The 23,198-nt window shown below is 48.4% G+C and overlaps 1 protein-coding gene across 3 annotated transcripts in view; it reads left to right on the plus strand.

Moving 5' to 3' along the window:
- ZFYVE28 (zinc finger FYVE-type containing 28) overlaps positions 1–23,198 on the plus strand; it is a 114,725-nt gene that overhangs the window by 78,208 nt on the left and 13,319 nt on the right. For 2 of the 3 annotated variants that reach the window (XM_025998928.2, XM_025998939.2), the window contains 2 exons: positions 790–891; positions 6,567–7,817. In XM_025998928.2, coding sequence (XP_025854713.2) covers positions 790–891; positions 6,567–7,817 — 1,353 coding nt within the window. Of the gene's footprint in view, positions 1–789; positions 892–6,566; positions 7,818–23,198 lie in introns of those variants that run through there. The other variant, XM_025998948.2, reaches the window with a different exon arrangement.

Here is a 23,198-nt window from a genome sequence, read left to right on the forward strand (position 1 = left end):
GGGGCTTGGGGACAGCCATGGCAAAGGTGTGAGGAGCCACGAGGCCATGGATCTCACTGTGGGGTGCCTTCCAGGGTTCCAGATGGGTGGGGCAGGAGCAGCTGGTGTGTGGGTCCCTGAGGCAGGAGAGACTATGGTCAGTGAGTTGGAAGGGCTCATTTGGGGTAGCTCCTGGGCTTCAGAGTGTGGATGGGGATGAGCAAGGTCAGGGTCCAGGAGTCGCAGGGGAGGCTGGGAGGGCAGCCTGGAGGCCACGCTTGTGAGAAGTCCCACCTGTTTGTGCCAAGGGCCCCTTAGATGCCCATCCAGCCCTCCTGGGATCCCACCAGGCCCAGCCTTGGAGGCTCAGCACCTGTGAGCTCTGGCCCAGGGCTGTGGGTGGGTGGCAGGGGTGCCCACTATCACTCCCAACTTCTGTGTCACGTTTACAGTTGACGCTGTAGCTCTAATTCTCAGAAGCCTCTGCATTTGTATTAAATTTAAACACACATCCAGAGTTCCTGTTTTCAAGGAGGTAGCTTTAGTAACAAATCTTGATGCTGATTTATCTGATTGCAGCAGTGATGTGAACAGTATATTTTTATGGTTATTTTATGATCCCTCAAATGAACAGCTAATGAGCTTCCGAAGATGATAAAGTCTGAGTAATTTTCAATGCTTTTCCCCCCTAAACTTTTTAAGATTCAATCACAAGAGGTGAAGTCTGTGTTGTCTGAGTCCCTGGTTGTGGTCTGGGCCTCCCAGTGGCTGTGGTGCCTCATGCCATCCTGGCTTTTTTCTTAAATGCAGTGGCCTCGTGGTCTATGCAGACGGACCTCTCAACTTGGACCGCAAGGCAGAAGACATGTCTGAGCTATTCCGGCCGTTCCACACGCTGCTGCGGAAGATAAGGTGGGGGAGGGATGGTGGGAGAGAGGGGTGCTGAGTCCCTGTTTGCCCCCCTCCCCACGCTCCTTTCTGTGAAGGCAGCGGGACTCTGCCCAAGTCTTTGTCTTTAGTTACTGGTTCATCATGTCTAGAGCCCCAGTGTACAGCCCCACACCCTTGTCCCCCAGGGAACCAAGCTCTTTGTCCTTGACCTGGGACTCCATGACCTTGGGTGTGAACCATCAGTAACATGACAGAAGCCACCGTGGCTGAGGGCTTGGCACTGGACCCTGCAAGACGGAGAGACTGGGAAATGGATGAGGCGGGTCCCCTGGGGGCCACACAGCCTGCAGGGGAGGGTTGTTCCCCACCTCCTGGGGCCTGTCCACCCTGGCCAGGGATTGGTGCTTGTTCAGGGGTGTCTGTGTGTCCTTCCACCAGCGTGGGGAGGAAGGGCCCAGCTCTCCTGAGCACCAGTACTCTTCCCATGCTGTGGCTTGTCCTGGCTGCCCTGTGGTCCCAGCAACAGGTGCAGGAGGCATTGATATCCTTGGCACCCTCACATGCTGTCATGTGGGCTTGGTGGTGCCTGGTGTGGGTGACCTCATAGCCTTCAGCGGCACCAGACCTAAAGCCAGCCCCCTCCTTCTGGGCCCTCCCCACATACCCTCATTTCACACTGGAGTAGAACCCTCCCTGGGGTGGCCCCTCTGAGCTGACAGCGCCCAGCTGTGGCCTCCTGGAGGGATGGCATGGCAGGGTTGTGGGCCCCTGGGTCTCTGGAAGCTCCCCTTCGTGCCTTCAGTGGAGCTGACAACCTGTGGACTCCTGCATGGACTTCCTGGGTCCGGCAGGACTGCCCAGCCCGGGGCAGCCTGGGGCCAACTTTCCCTTACTGGTGCCAGCTCTTGCAGACAGCTGGCAACTGCCCTGCTCCAAGCTACCTTGGCCCCACAAGGAGCCCAAAGTGCTATGAATCCAGACAGTGGAGAGTGGCCCAGCAGGGTGGTCCTCAGGGAGTCACTGGCCCTGGGGGTGGGTGAGGCACAAACTGGGTCCTGTGATGGGTGCTCAGTCCAGACCCTAGCTCATCCGAGAGATGGCTGCTGCTACTTCCCTCGCACCCAAGCTGGGTGTGAGCGTTCTGGGAAGACCATGACTCTGAACCCAGAGGCCATTGCTGCCACCTCCCTGTCCATCTGATGATGATTGAGGAGAGATGGTGAACAGGAAGGGAAGAGCAGGGTGCTGGGTGCAGATGGGGTGCCCTGTGGGGGAAGGGCCAATGGAGGGGGCAGCACCAGGTGCTGGGATGCGGGCAGGGGGGCCAGTCCAGAGCATCAGAGACATATGTGACATGCTCAGAATTCGAATGTACATGATTGGAATCAGAAGGAAGGAAGGGGGTGCCTGGCTGGCTCAGTCAGGAGCATACAACTCTTGATCTTGGGGTTGTGAGTTTGAGCCCTACCCTGGGTGTAGAGATCACTTAAAAAAATAAAATCTTAAAAAAAAAAGGAATAGAGAAAGTGAGCAGTAACAATATTCAAAGAAAAAAATGGCCAAGAATTTTCCAAAACTGAAGAGAAATCTTTTCCCCTAGGAGGCTCAAGAAAGATACAAGGAAGATAAATACAGAGCACACTTAGGTATACCATAGTAAAATTGCTGAGAACAAAGACAAAAATCTCAAACATACCCAGAGAAAGAGGACATATTTCTGGGAAAAGAACTAAGATTGAGAGCTGTCTCTTAAACAACGGGAGCCCAGAGGCAATGAAGTGATGCATATTTCACATGTTGGAAGAAAACACCAAGCAGAGACATCTGTCCATGATGAAGGCAAAATAGTGAGTTACTGAAAAGCAGAGAGCTACAGGGATTGAACAGTGGCCTGCCCACGGAGAAGAGCTAATTGGAGTTCTGCAGGCAAAGGAAAGCTCTCAGATACAAATGTGGAAGTGCTTTATGGGGGTGGATGTGAATAAGTGCGCTCTCTATGGCACAATCATCGTCATGTCTTGTGGAGGTCAAGTTGTACACAGCATTGTTAACACTTGAAAATAACATCAACATTTCATTACATTAACTTTTTAAAAGAGAAAAACTGAATCATTTTGAAATTATGGACTAAGAATTTGAAAAATTCAATACCTATTTTATGACACAAACATGTCTTAGCAAGTGAGAAATAAGTGAGGATTTCCTCAATCTGATGAGAGAGAGAGAGAGAGAGAGGCTCACATACACATGAAGTTGAATTCTTCTCTAACACTGTAGCCACAAAAATTAACTCAAAGTGGATCCAGAACATAAACGTAAGACCCGACAAAATAAAGCTCTTGGAAGACTATAATGGACAAGTTTTCTATCACATCGCATTTTGGGAATGATTTCTTGGGCAGAACACCAAAGATACAAGCGACAAAAGAAAAAATAGACAAATTGGATTTGAACATTTTTAAATTTTGGACATCATGAGACACTCTCAACAGAGTAAAGAGGCAGCCCACACATTGGGGAAAGTATTCTCACATATTGTATCTGATAAGGGATCGATACCCAGAATCTAGAGAGAACTCCTAAAACTCACCGAGAAAAACCAAACATCCTGATTCAAAAGGGCAAAGGATTTGAAAAGACATTTCTCCAAAGAAGGTTTATGAATGGTCAACAAGCACATGAAAAGATGCTCAGCATCATTAAGAGTTAGAGACACACAGATCAAAACCACAGTGAAATTCTACCTCCCACCCAGTAGAGTTGCTGCCCTCAAAATAGACAGACAACAAATAATGTGTGTTGGCAAGAATGTAGAGAAATTAGAATCCTGCGCGCTGTTGGTGGGGGTGCAAAATTGTATGGAAATCCCTCAAAAAATGAAAACTAGAATTGTCATATGATCCAGCAATTCCACGTCTGGGTGTATTCCCAAAAGAACTTAAAGTAGTGTCCCAAAGAGATGTTTATATAGTCGTGTTCTGAGAAGCATTATTCACACTAGCTAAGACATGGAAGCAACCCAAGTGTCCACTGATGGATGAGTGGATAAGCAAAATGTGGTCCATCCCACAGTGGAATGTTATTCAGCCTTAAAAAGGAAGGAACTCCTGAAACCACGTGGATGAACCTTGAGGACATACTTGGTGAAATAAGCGAGCTACAACAAGACAAACCATGTATGATTCCAATTATATGAGAGGCTAGACTAGTCAAAATCACGGAGACAGAGTAGGTGGTGGGTGTCAGAGATGAGAGGAGGAGAGACTGCAGTCAGTGATTTACGGGGACAGAGTTTCCATTTGACAAGATGAATGCGTCCTAGGGATGGATGGTGTGATAATCGCACTACAATGTATTCAATGATACTGAATTGTCACTTAAAAATGGTTACCATGGTAAATTTCACGTCATAGATATTTTATCACAATAAGAAATTTACATAGCGCCTACAATAATGTCAGTAAATATCAGCTGCTTAAGTATAAATCTCAAGTTGTCTAAGGCCTCCATTCAAAGTCATGAAATGCCACTGACATAAAATGTTAGAGACGTAAACAGAGCTATTCCATATTCAAGGAGTGGAAAACTTTGTGTTCTGAAGATGTCAGCTATTCTCAAATCAATCTATGAATTCAGTGCAGTCTCAATCAGAATCTCAAGAAGTTTTTGTTTCTTCTTTTTTGGTATAAATTGACAAACTAATTCTTAAATTCATGTAGAAATGCAAGGGACCAGGGCACCTGCGTGGCTCAGTTGGTCTGCTTTTGACTCAGGTCCTGATCTCGGGGACCTGGGGTTGGGCTCCCTGATCTGCGGGAAACCTGCTTCTCCCTCTCCCTCTGCCCTTCACCTCACTCATGCTCTCTCCCTCTCTCTCTCAAATAAATAAATAAAATATTAAAAGAAAAGAAAGAAATACAAGAGCAGTGGGGAATGGTTGTTGTTTTCCAGCAAATGGGCTGAGTTAGCGAATATCCATGTGAGGAGAAATGTATCTGAATCTGTACAATAATCATACACAAGAATCAACTCCAGAGAGATTGCCGATACACACGCAGGAAGTAAAAACAATCAAGAAAACAGCAGGAACATCTTTGCGACCCTGGAGTGGGCAGATTGCCTAAACAGGACAGAAGAGCACTACACACGGAGGAAAATGTGATTTATTAAACTTCATTGAAATTAAAACTTCACTTCTTCAGAAGGTGCCATCAAGAGAGTGAAGTAGAAAGCCCCAGAGTTGGAGAATACACCCAACAAAGAACGCAAATCCAAAACATAAAGAAATGTCAATTAGTAAGAACAAGGGAGATAACCCAACAAAAAATGGGCAGAACTGAAAAGGTTCTCAGACAGGGCACATCCGAGGGCTGCCCCACAGAAATGCACAAGTATGTTCCCCAGGTGCACCCTCTCCGTGCGCACCCTGCAAAAAGGAGCAGGTGCATTCCCCAGGGAGATGCTCCAAGAATGTGGATGGGGACAGCCAGAGCCCAACAGGTGAGGAACAGATTCCTAATCATGAGACCAGACCATCGACAACACCGAACCTCACCTAGTAGGGTTGCCAGATCCAGTAAGACAGAACCAGCAGAACTGTCTATTGAGTTTGAATTTCAGATAAACAGTGAACACTTTGTGCAAGAATGTCCCACATGCTACCCATTTGGGACATTCTTATCTTAGAAAATATTCATATGCTTAAGAAGTATTTGTTGTTTATCTGAAACTCAAATTTAACTGGGCATCCTGCTTTTCCTCTGGTGGCTCTATACAAACATGATATTGCCAAACAAAGCCTGCCTCTAGACAGTGTAGACAGCACATTTCCATTTATGCAGGAATGAAAACAGGCAAGGTCTTGTTCCACCTCAGTCTTTAGAAGACAGGGTGGCGGTGATGGCAGGGGGTGACTGGAAGGGCATGTGAGGGCCTGAGAGCCTGGTTCACGGTCCACCGTTCCATCTGGGTGCTGTCCATATGGGCGTGCTCAGTTTATGAAGAGTCACAAACTGCATTTCTTGGAAATATATTTTTCTGTGTGTTTCCATGACTGCACAAGAATCTCTAACCTGGACTCAGACCTGCACTGGCAGATTGAAAGGCTCATAGACTTGCTCTGGACTCATCCCAGGTGTCAACAGGTTAACTTCCTTCAGATTCTGATTTGGCACCCCTTCTACCAGGAAGCCTCCCCAGACTAAGCCAGGTGGGCTGCTGTGCCCTGCTGCTGGTACACATTTTCCATCGTTGTAGTTGTAATGCAGTTGTCACTGACAGAAATAGTGTTTATTACCAGCCTCTTCCAACCTAGCCCTCAAAGGCGCCTCGTGCCTGCACTGTGCCTGCACATCTCCCTGCCCTGCACAGAGAGGGCAGGGCACTCAAGAACGTGCTGAGTGAGAGCCTATATGTGAACCAACATTTTGTTTTCACTAAAAGTTTTTCTTAACGTGATGATCCCTAAGCACCAAGGTCTTCTTGTTTTCCTCAGGAGTTTGCAGAGTCTCACTTTTAAAAAAGAAACCATCCCAGGCAGGCAGTCGTCCATCTCCAAGTGTCATTGCAAGGGTCAGACACCTTGTTGCTTCTGTGCTGGTGCAGATATTAAGGACACTGTGTCCGTCCATTCTTGGCCAGGGGACTGGTGTGGCCTTTGGAACGCTCACCTATGGTTTTTGTCTTGACCCTTGTAGGGACTTGCTGCAGACCCTGACCGAGGATGAGCTTCACACACTGGAAAGGAACCTCTGCATTTCCCAGGACGTGGAGTTCCCTATCCGGGCAGACGCCCAGGTGCCCCCCACCCTGGCACCCGCCTTTCCCTCACCCCTTCCCACTGAGGAGCTGCTCTCAGCCAAGGCCAAAAACCCAGATGCGGAGCTGGCCTGCTCCATGCAGTATGATGACCAGGAGCTGGAGCAGCTCAATCGCATGGTGCACAGAGCCGGGGATGAGATGTCGTCCCTCTTGTCCCCGCCCAGCACCTGCCAGTCCCCTGCACACAGGCCAGGGGTGGAGGGCAGCCCCCATAGAGAGGCATCCCCAGGCAGCGCTCGGCTACGGCCCAGCAGCGATGAGGAGGAAGGAAGGGTGTTCTTCATGGATGACGTGGAGGGAGCTGCAGAGGTCCTGGGCAGTCCATCTGGGTGGACAGGCAGTGCCAGTGCTGACCCCCAGGAGAGAGGGCAGGACAGGGGGCGTGGAGAGGCGGACGTCAGCCAGCCCTCTGAGGCTGAGGAGGGGGACCTGAGCAATAACAATGACGTCTCGAATGATAAGATGTGGGCGCTGGGCCCCAACTCCTGCAGCTGCCTGGACTCTCAGCCACACCTGGATGGCTGGGAGGTGGGCGTGGACGCCGCAGAGACAGCCGAAATGATCGCCCACCGGACAGGGGGCATGAAGCTCTCGGCCACCGTCATCTTCAATCCCAAGTCAGCCCCCACCGTGGCCTCTACCATCACTGCCTCGGACACCCCTGGAGACAGCGTCACCCCGCTGGAGCCCGCGGCCGAGGGGACAGACAGTGGCTCCCACAAACTCAGCACTGCAGCCACCAGCTGCCTCCTTAACTCCTGTGTGTGCTGCGGGGGCGGCAGGGAGGATGCTGCCGCCCAGAGCCTGCAGGACAAATGTGGCCCCAGAAGCGTCATCAGCGCCTCTTATGTCAGCTCCACCAAGGCCAGTGCCAAGGGCCTGGCCAAGGGACAGGAGGAGGCGCGGCCTGTGCTGGAGGTGCTACCCTCCGAGGACACCTCTACCTCCGACAAGTGCCTGACACACACCTCGAGTCCACAGGTGAACACAGCAGACGAGTCACCTGCAGCAGGCAGTGGCGCAAATCCGGCTGGACAGCAGGACAGTGCGGAGCCCCCAAAGGCCAGGGTGGAGAGTCAACAGGGGGAGGCAGCCGAGGAGGAGCCTCAGTGCCTGTCGGGCTCTAGGTAAGCACCACTCTGGCCCGGATTCCTCTCTGTCCATCCAGGCTCGTTCCCTAGATGTTGGCGTGTCCCTCAGCCTCCCAGGTATGTGAAGGGAAGTGGCCCGTGTGGGACACGGACGCTGAAGGGGTTTAAGCAGCATATATCAGGCTCAGCCCAGAGAAGAGTCCCCCAGCACACCCTGACCACTCTGTTTCTGACACTACGGGCCCTGTGCAGGTGATGTGAACCCAGCACCAAGCCCTCAGCCCACCCCCTTTCACCACCGTGGCCCATCCTGGCCCCAGGTGCTCCATGTCTGTCTAGGGCATGGGGTGGGGGCTGGGAATGGGCAGTGGTCACCTCTGAGCATGCTCTCCACCTTGCTCACTGTTGTGGTCCTGGCCCAGCCCCTACCTGACGAGCGTGGCTGCTCAGCTCACAAGGAGTTGCTGTTAGCTGTGCAGATGCTTAGCAGTGGGCGTGGAGCCCCCAGGGCCATGGCGGGATCCTGAGGCCACCTTAGGACCGCCCTGGGTATATTCTCCGGCAGTACCCCCAGGGCCCTGTTCTCCTCAATCCTCCCCTCCCCTCCCTAGGGGTGCTTTTGTGCTCCCCTCTGCAGTCAGGGGGCCAGGAAGGGCCAGGTGGGGGTCTGCAGGACTCGGCACCTGCACATCTCTTCTGATTTGGGGCCTCTCTCCCTTCCCTTGCTCCCTATGCCCTGGACCTATCCTGAGCGACGCAGGGTCAGTGAGCATTGCCCCCACACCTGCCCTGTTTCTGCTGCGGCCTCGGCATTGGGAAAGGGAATGTGGGCTCATATAGGACTGTTGTCTGGTTACCACCCCTGGTCTTCTCACCAAGGCCCTGCCTGCTGGAGCTCTCACCTGGCTTTGGCAGTATGGCAGAGGTGGAAGGACAAGGAGGAGGGTTCAGGCTGGAGGCTGGACAAAGCTCCCATGCCCACAGCCCTCGGATGGTGTGTGACAGGAGCTGGCCAGACTCCACGGGTGCCAGGGCCTCTGTTCCATGTGCCAGATGGAGCTCCTTGTGGGGTCTGCAGTCCCTCCCCACCCGCTCCCTGAGCCCCGGGCGACCACTAGTTTGCTGTCTCCATGGGTTTGCCTCTTCTGGACACTGGCTCAGACACACAGGATCACATCATATGTGAGCTTTTGTGCCTGTATCCTTTCACTGAGCATGATGCTTTCAAGGCTTGTCAGTGTTGGAGCAAACCTCAGTGCTTCTTTCCTTTTTATGGCTGAGTCATATTCCGTGGGACAGACAGACCACAGTTTGTTTATGCATTCACCTGTCAGTGGGAGTGTGTTGTTTTGCTGCTGTGCAGAAGTGTACATGCTTTTGTGTGGTCTGGGGTTTTATTTACTCTGGGTGTATGTGCAGGAGTAGACTTGGTGGATTGTACGCTGACTCTGCAACTGTTTGAGGAGCCATGGCCTGTTTCCGGAGTGGCTACAGTGGTGCCCCTACCAGTCACACGTGAGGCTCCACTGTCCCCATGTCCTTGCCAGTGCTCATTAGTGCCCAAGAGTCTGTTAAATGGGTCTTTTCTCCTTGTGGTGTGCATGCAGTCATGGACTGCTTTTGACTCACTCGAGACCTTCCTCTCTTTGAGGCCATGCCCTTGGTACAGCAGGGCATTTTACTCCGTTTAGTGTGAGGTGTATAGAGATTGCCATTTATACTTATTTTTTTCTTTTTTTTATTAATAAATTAATTTTTATTGGTGTTCAATTTACCAACATACAGAAAAACACCCAGTGCTCATCCCGTCAAGTGTCCCCCTCAGTGCCCGTCACCCATTACCCCCCACCCCCTGCCCTCCTCCCCTTCCACCACCCCTAGTTCGTTTCCCAGAGTTAGGAGTCTTTATGTTCTGTCTCCCTTCCTGATATTTCCCACACATTTCTTCTCCCTTCCCTTATATTCCCTTTCACTATTATTTATATTCCCCAAATGAATGAGAACATACACTGTTTGTCCTTCTCCGATTGACTTACTTCACTCAGCATAATACCCTCCAGTTCCATCCAAGTTGAAGCAAATGGTGGGTATTTGTCGTTTCTAGTGGCTGAGTAATATTCCATTGTATACATAAACCACATCTTCTTTATCCATTCATCTTTCGATGGACACCAAGGCTCCTTCCACAGTTTGGCTATTGTGGACATTGCTGCTAGAAACATCGGGGTGCAGGTGTCCCGGCGTTTCATTGCATCTGAGTCTTTGGGGTAAATTCCCAACAGTGCAACTGCTGGGTTGTAGGGCAGGTCTATTTTTAACTCTTTGAGGAACCTCCACACAGTTTTCCAGAGTGGCTGCACCAGTTCACATTCCCACCAACAGTGTAAGAGGGTTCCCTTTTCTCCGCATCCTCTCCAACATTTGTTGTTTCCTGCCTTGTTAATTTTCCCCATTCTCACTGGTGTGAGGTGGTATCTCATTGTGGTTTTGATTTGTATTTCCCTGATGGCAAGTGATGCAGAGCATTTTCTCATGTGCATGTTGGCCATGTCCATGTCTTCCTCTGTGAGATTTCTCTTCATGTCTTTTGCCCATTTCATTATTGGATTGTTTGTTTCTTTGGTGTTGAGTTTAATAAGTTCTTTATAGATTTTGGAAACTAGCCCTTTATCTGATATGTCATTTGCAAATATCTTCTCCCATTCTGTAGGTTGTCTTTTAGTTTTGTTGACTGTATCCTTTGCTGTGCAAAAGCTTCTTATCTTGATGAAGTCCCAATAGTTCATTATTGCTTTTGTTTCTTTTGCCTTTGTGGATGTATCTTGCAAGAAATTACTGTGGCCAAGTTCAAAAAGGGTGTTGCCTGTGTTCTCCTCTAGGATTTTGATGGAATCTTGTCTCACATTTAGATCTAGGTATCTTATGCTTTTGGGTGCAATTGTAAATGGGATTGACTCCTTAATTTCTCTTTCTTCAGTCTCATTGTTAGTGTATAGAAATGCCATTGATTTCTGGGCATTGATTTTGTATCCTGCCACGCTACCAAATTGCTGTATGAGTTCTAGCAATCTTGGGGTGGAGGCTTTTGGGTTTTCTATGTAGAGTATCATGTCATTGGCGAAGAGGGAGAGTTTGACTTCTTCTTTGCCAATTTGAATGCCTTTAATGTCTTTTTGTTGTCTGATTGCTGAGGCGAGGACTTCCAGTACTATGTTGAATAGCAGTAGTGAGAGTGGACATCCCTGTCTTGTTCCTGATCTTAGGGGAAAGGCTCCCAGTGCTTCCCCATTGAGAGTGATATTTGCTGTGGGCTTTTCGTAGATGGCTTTTAAGATGTTGAGGAAAGTTCCCTCTATCCCAACACTCTGAAGTGTTTTGATCAGGAATGGATGCTGTATTTTGTCAAATGCTTTCTCTGCATCTAATGAGAGGATCATATGGTTCTTGGTTTTTCTCTTGCTGATATGATGAATCACATTGATTGTTTTACGAGTGTTGAACCAGCCTTGTGTCCTGGGGATAAATCCTACTTGGTCATGGTGAATAATTTTCTTAATGTGTTGTTGGATCCTATTGGCTAGTATCTTGTTGAGAATTTTTGCATCCATGTTCATCAGGGATATTGGTCTGTAATTCTCCTTTTTGGTGGGGTCTTTGTCTGGTTTCGGAATTAAGGTGATGCTGACCTCATAGAACGAATTTGGAAGTACTCCATCTCTTTCTATCTTTCCAAACAGCTTTAGTAGAATAGGTATGATTTCTTCTTTAACAATAGCTGTTCATAATATGTTTTTAAGATCGTTTGTATTTCCTTGGTGTTGGTAGTGATCTCTCCTTTCTCATTCATGATTTTATTAATTTGAGTCTTCTCTCTCTTCTTTTTGATAAGGTTGGCTAATGGTTTATCTATCTTATTAATTCTTTCAAAGAACCAACTCCTGGTTCTGTTGATCTGTTCCACAGTTCTTTTGGTCTTGATTTCATTTAGTTCTGCTCGAATTTTAATTAACTCTCTTCTTCTGCTGGGGGTGGGGTCCATTTGCTGCTTTTTCTCTAGCTCCTTTATGTGTAAGGTGAGCTTTTGTATTTGAGTTCTTTCCAGTTTTTGAATGGATGCTTGTATTGCGATGTATTTCCCCCTCAGGTCTGCTGTTACCCTCATATTCCTCCCCATAAAAGTCAGGGACTTTTTTTCTCTTGCTGCTTTAAGGATCTTCTCTTTATCTTTGGAATTTGCAAGCTTCACAATTAAATGTCGAGGTGTTGAACGGTTTTTATTGATTTTAGGGGGGGATCTCTCTATTTCCTGGATCTGAATGCCTGTTTCCCTTCCCAGATTAGGAAAGTTTTCAGCTAGGATTTGTTCAAATACATATTCTGGCCCTCTGTCCCTTTCGGCGCCCTCGGGAACCCCAATTAAACGTAGGTTTTTCTTCCTCAGGCTGTCGTTAATTTCCCTTAATCTGTCTTCATGGTCTCTTAATTGTCTGTCTCTTTTTTCCTCAGTTTCCCTCTTTGCCATCAACTTGTCTTCTATGTCACTCACTCGTTCTTCCACCTCGTTAAGCCTCGTCGTTAGGACTTCTAGCTTGGATTGCATCTCATTTAATTGATTTTTAATTTCTGCCTGATGAGATCTAAATTCTGCAGTCATGAAGTCTCTTGAGTCCTTTATGGTTTTTTCTAGAGCCACCAGTAGCTGTGTAATAGTGCTTCTAAATTGGCTTTCTGACATTGAATTGTAATCCAGATTTTGTAATTCTGTGGGAGAGAGGACTGTTTCTGAATCTTTTTTTTTTGAGGTGAGGTTTTCCTTCTAGTCATTTTGCTCAGTGCAGAGTGGCCAAAAACAAGTTGTATTGGGAAAAGGAGGAAAAGAGAGGGAAGGAAAGAAAAGAGAAAAAGAAAAAAGAGAAAGAAGAAAAAAGGGGGAAAAGAGAAGAAAAAGAGAAAGAAAAAGAAAGAAAGGTGAAAAAAAAGGGGGGAATTCAATCAGAAATCAAAAGAAGCAATCAGAAATCAAAAAGAAAGAAAGAGGAAAAAAAAAACCACAAAACAAAACAAACAGAAAACAAAAAACACGTGGGAGTATCTTCTGATTCTGTATACTTTGAAAAGAAATCAACAGAAGCAATCAGAAATACTCTGAAAAGAAATCAAAAGAAGCAATCAGAAATACTTTGAAAAGAAATCAAAAGAAGCAATCAGAAATCAAAAAGAAAGAAAGAAAAAAACACAAAACAAAACAAAGAAAAAACAAAAAACACCTGGGAGTATCTTCTGATATCTTTGAATCAGAAATCAAAAAGAAAGAAAGAAAAAAAAAACCACAAAACAAAACAAAAAAACAAAAACAAAACACGGGGGAGTATCTTCTGATTCTGTTTACTTTGAGTCCCTTGACTTCCCCTGGAACTGGTCCTTCTAGCTGGTCTTCTGGGGGAGGGGCCTGTTGTGCTGATTTTCAGGTGTTAGCACTTGGGGGAGCTGCTCTGCCCCCTGCCTGGTGCAGGGCTCAGTGGGGGTTGTTTACCCCGTGAGGCCCCAGGACGAACAGCCCCAGTGGCGGGGGCAGCTCTGGAAACCTGGATTCAGCCCCTGCAGTAACTCCGGGGCTCTCCGTCTGCAGGGCCTGGGGGTTCCGAGGCAGGGCCGCTGATCTGCTCAGCTCGGGGCAGGAGCGTCCTTGCTGTCCTGGGCCCTCCCTGCCTCTGCCTGTCCCTGGGGGAGGCCGGATCCTGGGCTGTGTCCCGGCGCCCTGTGCTCCGGGGCCTGCGCTGTTGGATTCACGCTCCCGCCCCGCAGCCCCCTCCGTGGAGCCGCTGCCCGAGCCCCTCCGAGCTGCTCCCGGGGCCGCGCAGCCCCCTCCGCGGAGCTGCCACCGGAGCCCCTCCCAGCTGCTCCGGGTCCCTCCGTGGGCGCTGCAGCCCTTAGGGAGCTCGGCGCACTCTCCCGGGGCGCAGGTGTCTGTTAGTGTCCCAGGGAGCCCGAGGGCGCCCCCGCTTTCCTGGGTCCTGCTCTAACTCCCTGCGAGCCCCTTCCGCCCGGGAAGGTCGGTGCAGCTCCTGCTCCTCCGGGACGGGGGCTCTCCTGTCCTGGGGACACTCGCCCAGGCCTCAGCCCGGCTCCTCGCGGGGCCCCTCCCCCTTGGAGGCCTTTTGTTTCTTTATTTCTTCCCCCCCCCCCCCCCCCCCCCCCCCCCCCCCCCCGTCTTCCTACCTTGATAGAAGCCCGAACTCTTCTCACTGTAGCATTCCAGCTGGTCTCTCTTTATTTTTTATTTTTATTTTTATTTATTTTTATTTATTTTTTTTGCTGGTCTCTCTTTAAATCTCAGGCCAAATTCGTAGATTTTCAGGATGATTTGAAGGTTATCTAGGTAATTTGGTGGGGACAGGTGATTTGGGGACCCTACTCTTCCGCCATCTTGCCCCTCCTCCTCCATTTATACTTATTTTAATTTTATAATTATTTCAAATATTTGCATGGTTCCCAGTCAAATCTATAAAGTAAGGTATATCCAAGGGCACCCCGGGGGCTCAGATGGTTGAGGATTTGCCTTTGGCTCAGATGCCTCCAGGACCCCAGGATAGAGTCCCACATCAGGCTCCCTGCTCAGCGGAGAGTCTGCTTCTCCCTCTGTCTCTCCTCCTGCTCATGCTCTCTCTCTTTCTGTCAAATAAATAAATAAAATCTTTTTAAAAAATAAAGTAGGATATGTCCAGAGAGGTTTATCTCTTCACCTTGGTCTTCCTAAAGGTCACAATTTTTAAAATTTTTACAGTTTACCTTTCAACCTAAGCAAAGCAGTGCACATGCACACATCCCTCTTCCCCCCCATTCTCTGGCTAGGGGCCTCATCCTGCAAACACTTTCATCTGCCCTGCTCCGCCAGCCTCTAGCCTGAAGGCCTGTCTGTCGTGGTTTCCAGAGATGTGCTCATGTTCCTGTCCAGCCATGTGAGTCCTGTGTGGCTGAGCCGGCGTGCCCTCGGTCAGGTCTTGCTGCTGGCATTGGGGTTGTGCCAGACTCTGCTGTACAGACAGTGCAGATGTCTCATCCTATTTCTGATAAGTCCATTTTTGAGATGCAAGCCCATCTTCTTCAGCCACATCCAGAGGAATGAACAATTTCGCAACCTGCTGGGTGGCTTTCTTCCTCAGGTCCTCTGATCCACTGCATGGAGTGGATTAGTAAGTGAATCATTTTTCTGCAGGGATGACAGGAAATCACCAGAAGTTCCTTGCCAGGATACATGGATTTTTCAGTGTTTGACCCGCCGCCCTTTCCGGTCCAGCTGGTGGACACCTACCCTGTCTCTTGCTTTCCTGACGTTTCCCATGTAGACACTGCTTATTTGTGTCATGAAGACAGCTTTCCAGGCCCTATCCAACTTAGCTCAAATGCTGAAGCTGGGCTGAGCAAAGGAGAAGCCCTACCATGGCCTTGACACAGTCCCATCTTCCAGGGAAGCGTTTCCAGAAGGTGCAGAGGGCCTGAGGAGGGAGGACTGTGGCAGGTGGCCAGGTGATCAGAGCAGCCATGCTGGGCCAGGACCTTGGACAGCGCTGCCCCCCATGCCTCCCCCACCCCCACCCCACCCCCACTGTGCCAGGAGCAGTGGGAATCAGGTCAGCCAGGTGTCAGCAGATGGTGCATGGGGTCCCCCAGCCATGAATACATCAGCAGCACCATTTGCTTATGTCATAAACTGACCTCATAGAGTGTGATCTAACGACAACGTGGAGGTGACAGAGCAAGGGTACTGTTAAAATGGACAGACACAAAAGACCAGCCTCACACAGATGGGAAGTTTGCTAAAATTCCAACAACTCTAACAGGAGATTCTTAGAAGTCTGGGGTGTTGCTGTTGTCATGACGTCCCGAGGCTTCACAATGAAGACCGTGGTTCTCATGCTCAGGGGCAAGTGATTATCCCTTCCACCAGCAGATGGAGAGGCTAGTGTTTGCCTCAGCTCAGACTGCCTGGAGAAGGTGGCTGGTTGGCAACCTCCTGCCTCTCCACCACCCCACAGGTGCCTCTGCAGCCCCGGTGATGGGCAGGCAGCAGTGGTGGCGCTGTGCTCACGAGTTCTCTGTCCCACAATCTTGCCAGGAGGTCATTCAAGTGCAGCCTCAAGCTCTGTGATCCACACAGAGTTGGTCTAGGCAGGCAGCCTGCGGAGCTGTGACAGAGGATCTGCTTGTCCCGAGGACACGGGGAGCATATTTTCCTGATCAAGCAGAAGACAGGTGGAGGGACCAGACACTGGGGTCTCTGCTCAGCTGACCAGATGGTCTGGGCTGGAGAAGCCCCCTCTTGGGCTTTCCCACAGGCTCTCCGTTTATCCCACTGCACGATGGGCCAATTCCATCAGTGCTGTGGCCAGAGTGGTGCCAGGACATGGCCCCCAGCAGAGTCCTGGGCAGAATGTTCTAGAATCACATGTTCTTCAGCTCTTTTCTTTGTACTGGCTTTTCTCCTGTCATTTCAGGAAAAGTTAGGAGCTTTTTAAAGGGAAAGTTAGCATTTCTTAGAAGCTTGTTGTCCCCTCTCTAGACTTATCCCACTGTTCTAGAACCTTCCATGCTCTTGAAGCCTGAATGAACCACTTGTCTACAGTATGGAAGCTCGGCCTGCCTTAAATCTGTTTTCGTCCTTTCCGCTGACATTTGACTAGTGTTTCCATCCTGCTGCCTTCTTTTAAAAATATTGTGGGCTCTTTTTTTTTTCTTATTATAAACATGGTCCCCCCTCATTGCAGAAATTTGGAAAACATAAGAAGAAAAACAGAAGGAAATAAAAGTCCTCCTAAATTCTATGAGCAGGTTTTTTTTTTCACTAAACACTATCTTTTGGTCATTTCTCTGTAAAGCTCTTGAAAAACACTATTTCCATGGAATTCTACTATATCCTAAGGACATAAGGACGTATCTAGTTTATTCTACATTTTCCCATTTCGATTATTTTTTTCTGTGTTAAGTTAGCCTTGTGGCCACAGTCCCTTATGGTTCTGTGTCTGCCTCTGGAATTATTTCTTTAGAACCGATCCTTGGTAGGGTCACCCAGAGCAAAGATGTGAAAAGTCTTTGGAGCTCTTTCTGAGCCTCACAGCAGTGTCTGGTCGGATCGCAGAAGTGCCCCTGGTGTATCACATATGGTGTCGGTGTGTCTCCATGCGCCCTGAGCCTTGGGAGTTGCTGTTGTTCGCTTTCCTCTGATGGCTGGTACCTGTGTCCTTTTCTCTGTGTCATGGCACCTTATCCAGGTGTGAAGTGACCATTCCTGTCTCTTGCCTGTTTTCCGGCTGGATTTTCATGACTTTTTTTTTACTGCCTTGAAAGTATTCCTTCTGCCTGGTGCATCTGCTTTGGGCAGATTTACTTCTGATTTCATGTGTTGATGCCTTTTGATTTACAGAAGCCTTTCATTTTGTTTTGTGTAATTACGTTTATAAAAATTCTAGAGAAAATGTGTGGTTCTCACTTTTCTTTTTTTCTCTGGTTGATTGTGCACCTGCCATCCCTGCCCACCCCAAGATTGGGGAATACTCTGCCTTTCTGCTCATGTCCTGTGGCTTTCTTTTTTTCTTTTTTCTTTTCTTTTCTTTTCTTTTCTTTTCTTTTCTTTTCTTTTCTTTTCTTTTCTTTTCTTTTCTTTTCTTTTCTTTTCTTTTCTTTCTTTCTTTCTTTCTTTCTTTCTTTCTTTCTTTCTTCTTTCTTTTTTTCTTTTTCTGTTAAGTCTGATCCAGTTTCAGAGGTCCAGGTTGTTTTGTGTCGGAGAGAGTGACCATCAGGGGCTGATGGCCACCCTGACACATAGGTGGTCTTACTTGAGTCTCTGACTCAGGGGCACCTCGGTGCCTGTCCGGCCCTGGAGGCCTACTTTGCCTTATTCAGTTCTTTAGCTGCACTTGACAATCTGGCTGGTGGTCCCCTGCCTCTCCCTCATGCAATTGATGGACCTCCCAGGTTGTCGTTTGGGGTAGAATGATAAGAATCTGGAAGGGCTGTCCTTGGTACAGGCTTCTGAGCTTCTGCTCTAAGCAGGTGATACGTGCTCCTTCCTTGCAGATGGGGATTGCTGGCATAGCTCACCTGTTGTCCATCCTCACCTGTTTGGGTCGTGGTCTTGGAGGACATGTCCACCACATGCAAATTCAGAGGGAGAGTGGGTCCAGAGGAGGGAGGGCACCTGTGGGGTAGATGCGTGACCTCAGCCTCCCCAAGCCTCTGTTTTGTTGGCTGCAACATGGCTAAAAACAGTCCCCGGTTCAGGTGGCATCTGGAGGAGGAGCCAAGAGGCTACAGAACATTGTTCCTTCTGTTTACTCCACATCTTCCTTGTTGTTACTTGTCCTCATTCCTTGCTGTTACTCACCCATTATTACTCAGTGCCATGGTCCACCATTGTTCCTTGCCATCTTGCTATTACTAGCCTTGACTTTACCTCCCTATCGCATCACTGGTTTTATGGTTCCTGGGCCTAATTTCCACTCCACACTGGTGGTGTGATCTGTCCCAAGCTGACAGACTCTGTAGAGCTCCAGCCTCCAGTGTCACCTCCTCACTGAACTTGGTTCTTGGCCGTCTGGATCCTTCTCCAGCAGATGCCTGGCTTTCCTCTGTGCCGTGGCCCCGTTGGGGTTCCCCTGAGCAACTCTGCCCATTACTGGGGTTGGGACCCAGGCTGAGGGGACCAGGGTCCTGGGGATGCCCTTGGTCCAGCCCCCGGGGGCAGCCATGGCTGCAGAGAGGAACCACATCCTGTTTCCCCAGAGCCCAGCTCAGCAACCCCTGAACACTTCTCCCCATATGGAGGGAACTGTTTGAGATCCCTGGGGACCTCATGTCCATGGCCAGCCCAGGGGAGGGCAGCACATGGCTACACCAAGCTTCTTCCAGAAGCGTGTGGTGAGTGATGAGGCCTCTGTCATGTGGAAACCTTCCCCAGAGGCATGGGGCTGGCTCTTTGATGTGCTATGTGCACGTATCACCCAGTCAGCTTTCCCTCTAGCAGATGGGGTCAGGCTACCCCCTCTCTGCCTGGGATCAGCCCCTGCCCGGGGTGAGGCCTTGTCTGTGTCCAAAGGCTACTGGTATTTCTGGCCTCCAAAACTTGGAGGGGCACATGGTTTGTGTGATCACAGTGTATGATCAATAGCCTCAGCTCCTCGTGAGGCCACTCTGGAGGGATGGGAGTGCCCCAGAGAATGAGTCCTGAGCTGACACTCCCAAAAGTAAGGGGATATAAGTCAAGGCATGGGAGTAGAAAGGACTGTGAGCCACCTGGGCCAACTGGCCACTCAGTGACACAAGGCGTGGAGGAGCCGTTTCCTGGCCTGGCCCTGCCTGCCCCATTGCTCTACCCTCCTGGGGGCTTGGCAGAAGACCAGCTGCGGGATGGGGTGACACTGTGGGGCTGGGCCTACCCCAACTGCCCTCTGGCAGCTGCGGGACCCTGGGCAGCAGCATGTCTGCCCCATTGGGACACGCCCATCACTGCTGCTTCTGCCAGAGCCGTTCTGGGGTGGGACGCTGGGTGCAGGCCATCCATCCTGTGGCATGTGTCTTTACTACGGTGCAAAGAGCACCGAGGCCTCCCTCCTCATCACATCCCTGGGAGGAAAAACAAGAATGATTGAGTGGGTTAAAAATAGAGAAGGACTTAGAATTAATTAGACTCTTGAAAACCAGATTAGGCATAATGACTGTCAGCAAGTCAACTGTTAAGTGATGGGGCCGCATGGCAGACACGGGGCAGGTTGGGAGCCAAGCACTGTGTGAGGTCAGAGGGCAGGTCAGGGCTGGGCTCTCACCTAAGCCCCTACCCGACACCCACCATGCGACCTGCAGCTAGCACAGTGACTAAGGCCTACGCCACTAGAACCCCACAGGGGTTGCAACAACCCTATAAGGCCAGGTAGAGTGCCTGCATACAGTAGGCACTGGGTGAGGGGTGCTGACCTTCTCATTGACGGGCCTCACACTCTCAGAATCTTTTTTCCAAACTCACAGCCGGGTGTGGAGCTGACTTGGCTGAGGGGTAGCAGTGACCGCATGGTGACTCAGCACCCAGGACAGCTCCATCCTGGCCTCTGCTCCCAGTGACCCCACCCAGTATGTCCTTAAAAGGCCCCCCTCATTCCAGACAGCCACTCCCTCCAGCCTGGCTGCCTCCCTGCACTCTAGACATCTCACATCTTCCTCCCACCTGCTGTTCCCTCTGCTTGCATTATTGTCAGCTACCCCACTGGCTTCTGCTCCCCTCTTTCCCCCATCCGCCCCACCCTGTCCACCAGCCAGTGCCAGGAAGAAGGTAAAATCGTTTCATAAGATAGAGAGTGATAGATGGGCTCTGGGGCAGCACCTGCAGTCAGAGCAATCAGGGGAGGCCTCCCCAGGGTGGTGACCTACCTGAAACCTGAATGAGAGAGGGGGAAATAGGAGGAGGGAGGAGATGTGCCCCAGGCAGTAGGTCCAGCAAAGGCCAGGGTGTCAGGCTTTTCAATTTGAGCTGTTCTGATGGCATAAAGTGGTATCCACTGCTGTTTCAATCTGTATGTCCTAGAGAACCAATGATGTTGAGCATCCATTGCACGTGCTGATTTGCCATGAGCCTGTCTTTTTTGATGAAACAGTAGAGTATTCAAATCTTTCACTGTTTCTTTCATTTGGGTTGTTTCCTTATTGTTTTGAGAGTTCTTCATTCATTTAGGGTTCCCTTTTCAGATATAATTTGCAAATATTTTCCCCCAGTCTGTGGACTGTCCTCGTTCTGAGTATCTTTTGAAGAGCAGAAGACCTTAATTTTGGTGAAGTCCACCATTTGTCAACTTTTTTTCTTTCATAGATTGCAATTTTGGTGTCCTATCTAAGAATTATTTTTATAACTCACAGTCACAAAGGTTTTTTCTTCTGTTCTAGAAGTTGTATACATTTAGTTTTTGCATTAGGTCTCTAATCAATTTGGGGCTAACTTTGTATATGGTGTGAGGTGAATTGTTTCAGCACCATTTGTTGACAAAGATCATCCCTTCACCACTGAATTGCTTTTGCATCTTTGTCAAGTCACTCAGCCATATATATGTGGGTTTATTTCTGGACTCACTAGTCTGTTTCATTCATCTGTCTGTATTGACACCAATATCACATTGTCTTGATTAAGGTAGCTTTGTTTTTTTGTTTTTTTGTTTTGTTTTTTGATTAAGGTAGCTTTGTAATGAGCCTGGTTTTAACCAGGTATGATAAATCTATAACTTTCTTCTTTTAAAGTTGTTTTGGTTATTCTGGGTCCTCTATATTTCATATGAATTTTAGAACCAGTTGTCAATTTATACAAAAAACAAAAACAAAGCCTACTAGAACTTTGACTGGAATTTTGTTGAATCTATAGATCAACTTGGGCAGAATTAATGATACTAAGTTTTCCTCAATGATACTAAGTTTTCCAGTTCATGAACATAGTTTATCTCTCCATTTATTCAGTTTTTTAATTCTCTCTGCAAAGTTTCATAGTTTTTGTAGAAGAAAAATTGTAGAAGTCTTGCACATCTTTGTTGGGTCAGATTTATCTCTTTTATTTTTGAATGCTATTGTAAATGATATTTGTTTTGTAATTTCAATTTCCAATTGATCATTGCTAATAGAGGAAGATGTAATTAAGTTTTATATTAGTCTTGTCTCCTGCAACTTCACTGAACTCACTTTATTAGTGATAGTAGTTCTTAGGAAGATTCATCAGCTTTCCTATAGATGGTCATGTCACCTGTGAAAAAAGCCAATATTATGTCTCTTTTCAGTTGGATGTTGTTTACATCTTTTTCTAGATTTGTACCCTGGCAAGGACCTCTAGTACAATGTTGAATAGAAAAGTTGACACAGGATATTTTTGCTTTGTTCCTAATTTCAGAGGGGAAGCATTTAGTATCTCCTGTTGGTGGTATGATTTTCATAGGCACCCTTTATGGTTCAGGGAGTTCTCCTTTATTTTATTTTATTTTATTTTATTTTTAAGATTTTATTTATTTATTCATGAGAGACACAGAGAGAGAGGCAGAGACATAGGCAGAGGGAGAAGCAGGCTCTCTGTGGGGAGCCTGATGTGGGACTTGATCCCAGGACTCTGGGATAACAAGCTGAGCCAAAGGCAGAAGTTCAACTGCTAAGCCACCGGGTGCCCTGGAAGTTCTCCTTTATTTCCAGTTTGCTGAGAGTTTTTTAAATCAAGAATAGATGAGTTTCCTGAAATGCTTTTTCTGCATCTTTTGGAATGATAGGATTGTTTTTACTTTTTATTTTGTTAATGTGACAAATGACATTGGTTGATATTCAGATGTTAAGTTAATCTTACATTCCTGGGATGAACCTCACTTGGCCACTAGGTATTATCCTTTTTATTATTATCTTGGATTTGCCACTAGGTATTATCCTTTTTATTATTATCTTGGATTTGCCACTAGGTATTATCCTTTTTATTATTATCTTGGATTTGCTAAAATTTCATTGAGAATTTTGCATCTGACTGTGAGGAATGTCAGGCAGCAACTTTCTTTTCTCACAATGTCCTTTTCAGGATTGGATATGAGAACAAAGCTGTGATCCCAGGCTGCGCTGGGGAGCATTCCCACTTCTTCAGTTTTCCAGAAGAGTTTGTGTAGAGTGGGTACTATTTTTGCCTTAAATATTTGTTAGAATTCACCAGTGAAGCCATCTGGGCCTAGAGTTTTCATGGGAAGGTTCTTAACTATAGTTTCAATTTCTTTACTAGATGTAGGTTTGTTCAACTTACTCAGTGAGTGGAAGAATTTATTCACATTGTCCTCTGACCCCGCTCCACCCTCTTGACTTTCCCTCAGGCAGGTAATACCAAATAGCTGGGTGATGGTCCCAGGACCCCCTGCTCTCCTGGTCTCTTTGGCCCCAGGCCATCTGCCCCATCCCTGCCCCATGTCTGGCTCTGTGCACCCCTACCTATGTCAGCTTTCTAGATGATCTCTGCAATTTCCTGCCTCTGGTCCCTGTTTGCTCCTTGGGTCACTGTCCTGTCCCTCTCTGCTATGACATCCCTCCTGTCTCTGCTAGACCATGTCACTGTGTGCCTTTGATGAAACTCATGGGGAACTTTGCCCAGTGGCCTCATTGAGTCCTGTGGCAGCATTTCTTTGCCATCCCTGCTTCATAGATTTGAAACAGCAGCTCAGAGCCCCTCCTTTGTGGCAGTCCCTCTCGCATTTGTCTGATTCCAGTTTGGGGGCCAACTGCAGAACCCATGGGCTCACCTCCAGAGCCCAGCCTCCAGTGTCACGTCTTTGGTCCATCCTTCCAGCCCCCACACCACATCAGATCCTTTAGGCTGGAGGATGACATAGGTCCATGGCCGGGGGAGGCGTGGCTGTGGCTCCAGTGAAAATGAGG

This window comes from Vulpes vulpes, chromosome 14, assembly GCF_048418805.1.
Source record: "Vulpes vulpes isolate BD-2025 chromosome 14, VulVul3, whole genome shotgun sequence".
Taxonomy (NCBI): domain Eukaryota; kingdom Metazoa; phylum Chordata; class Mammalia; order Carnivora; family Canidae; genus Vulpes; species Vulpes vulpes.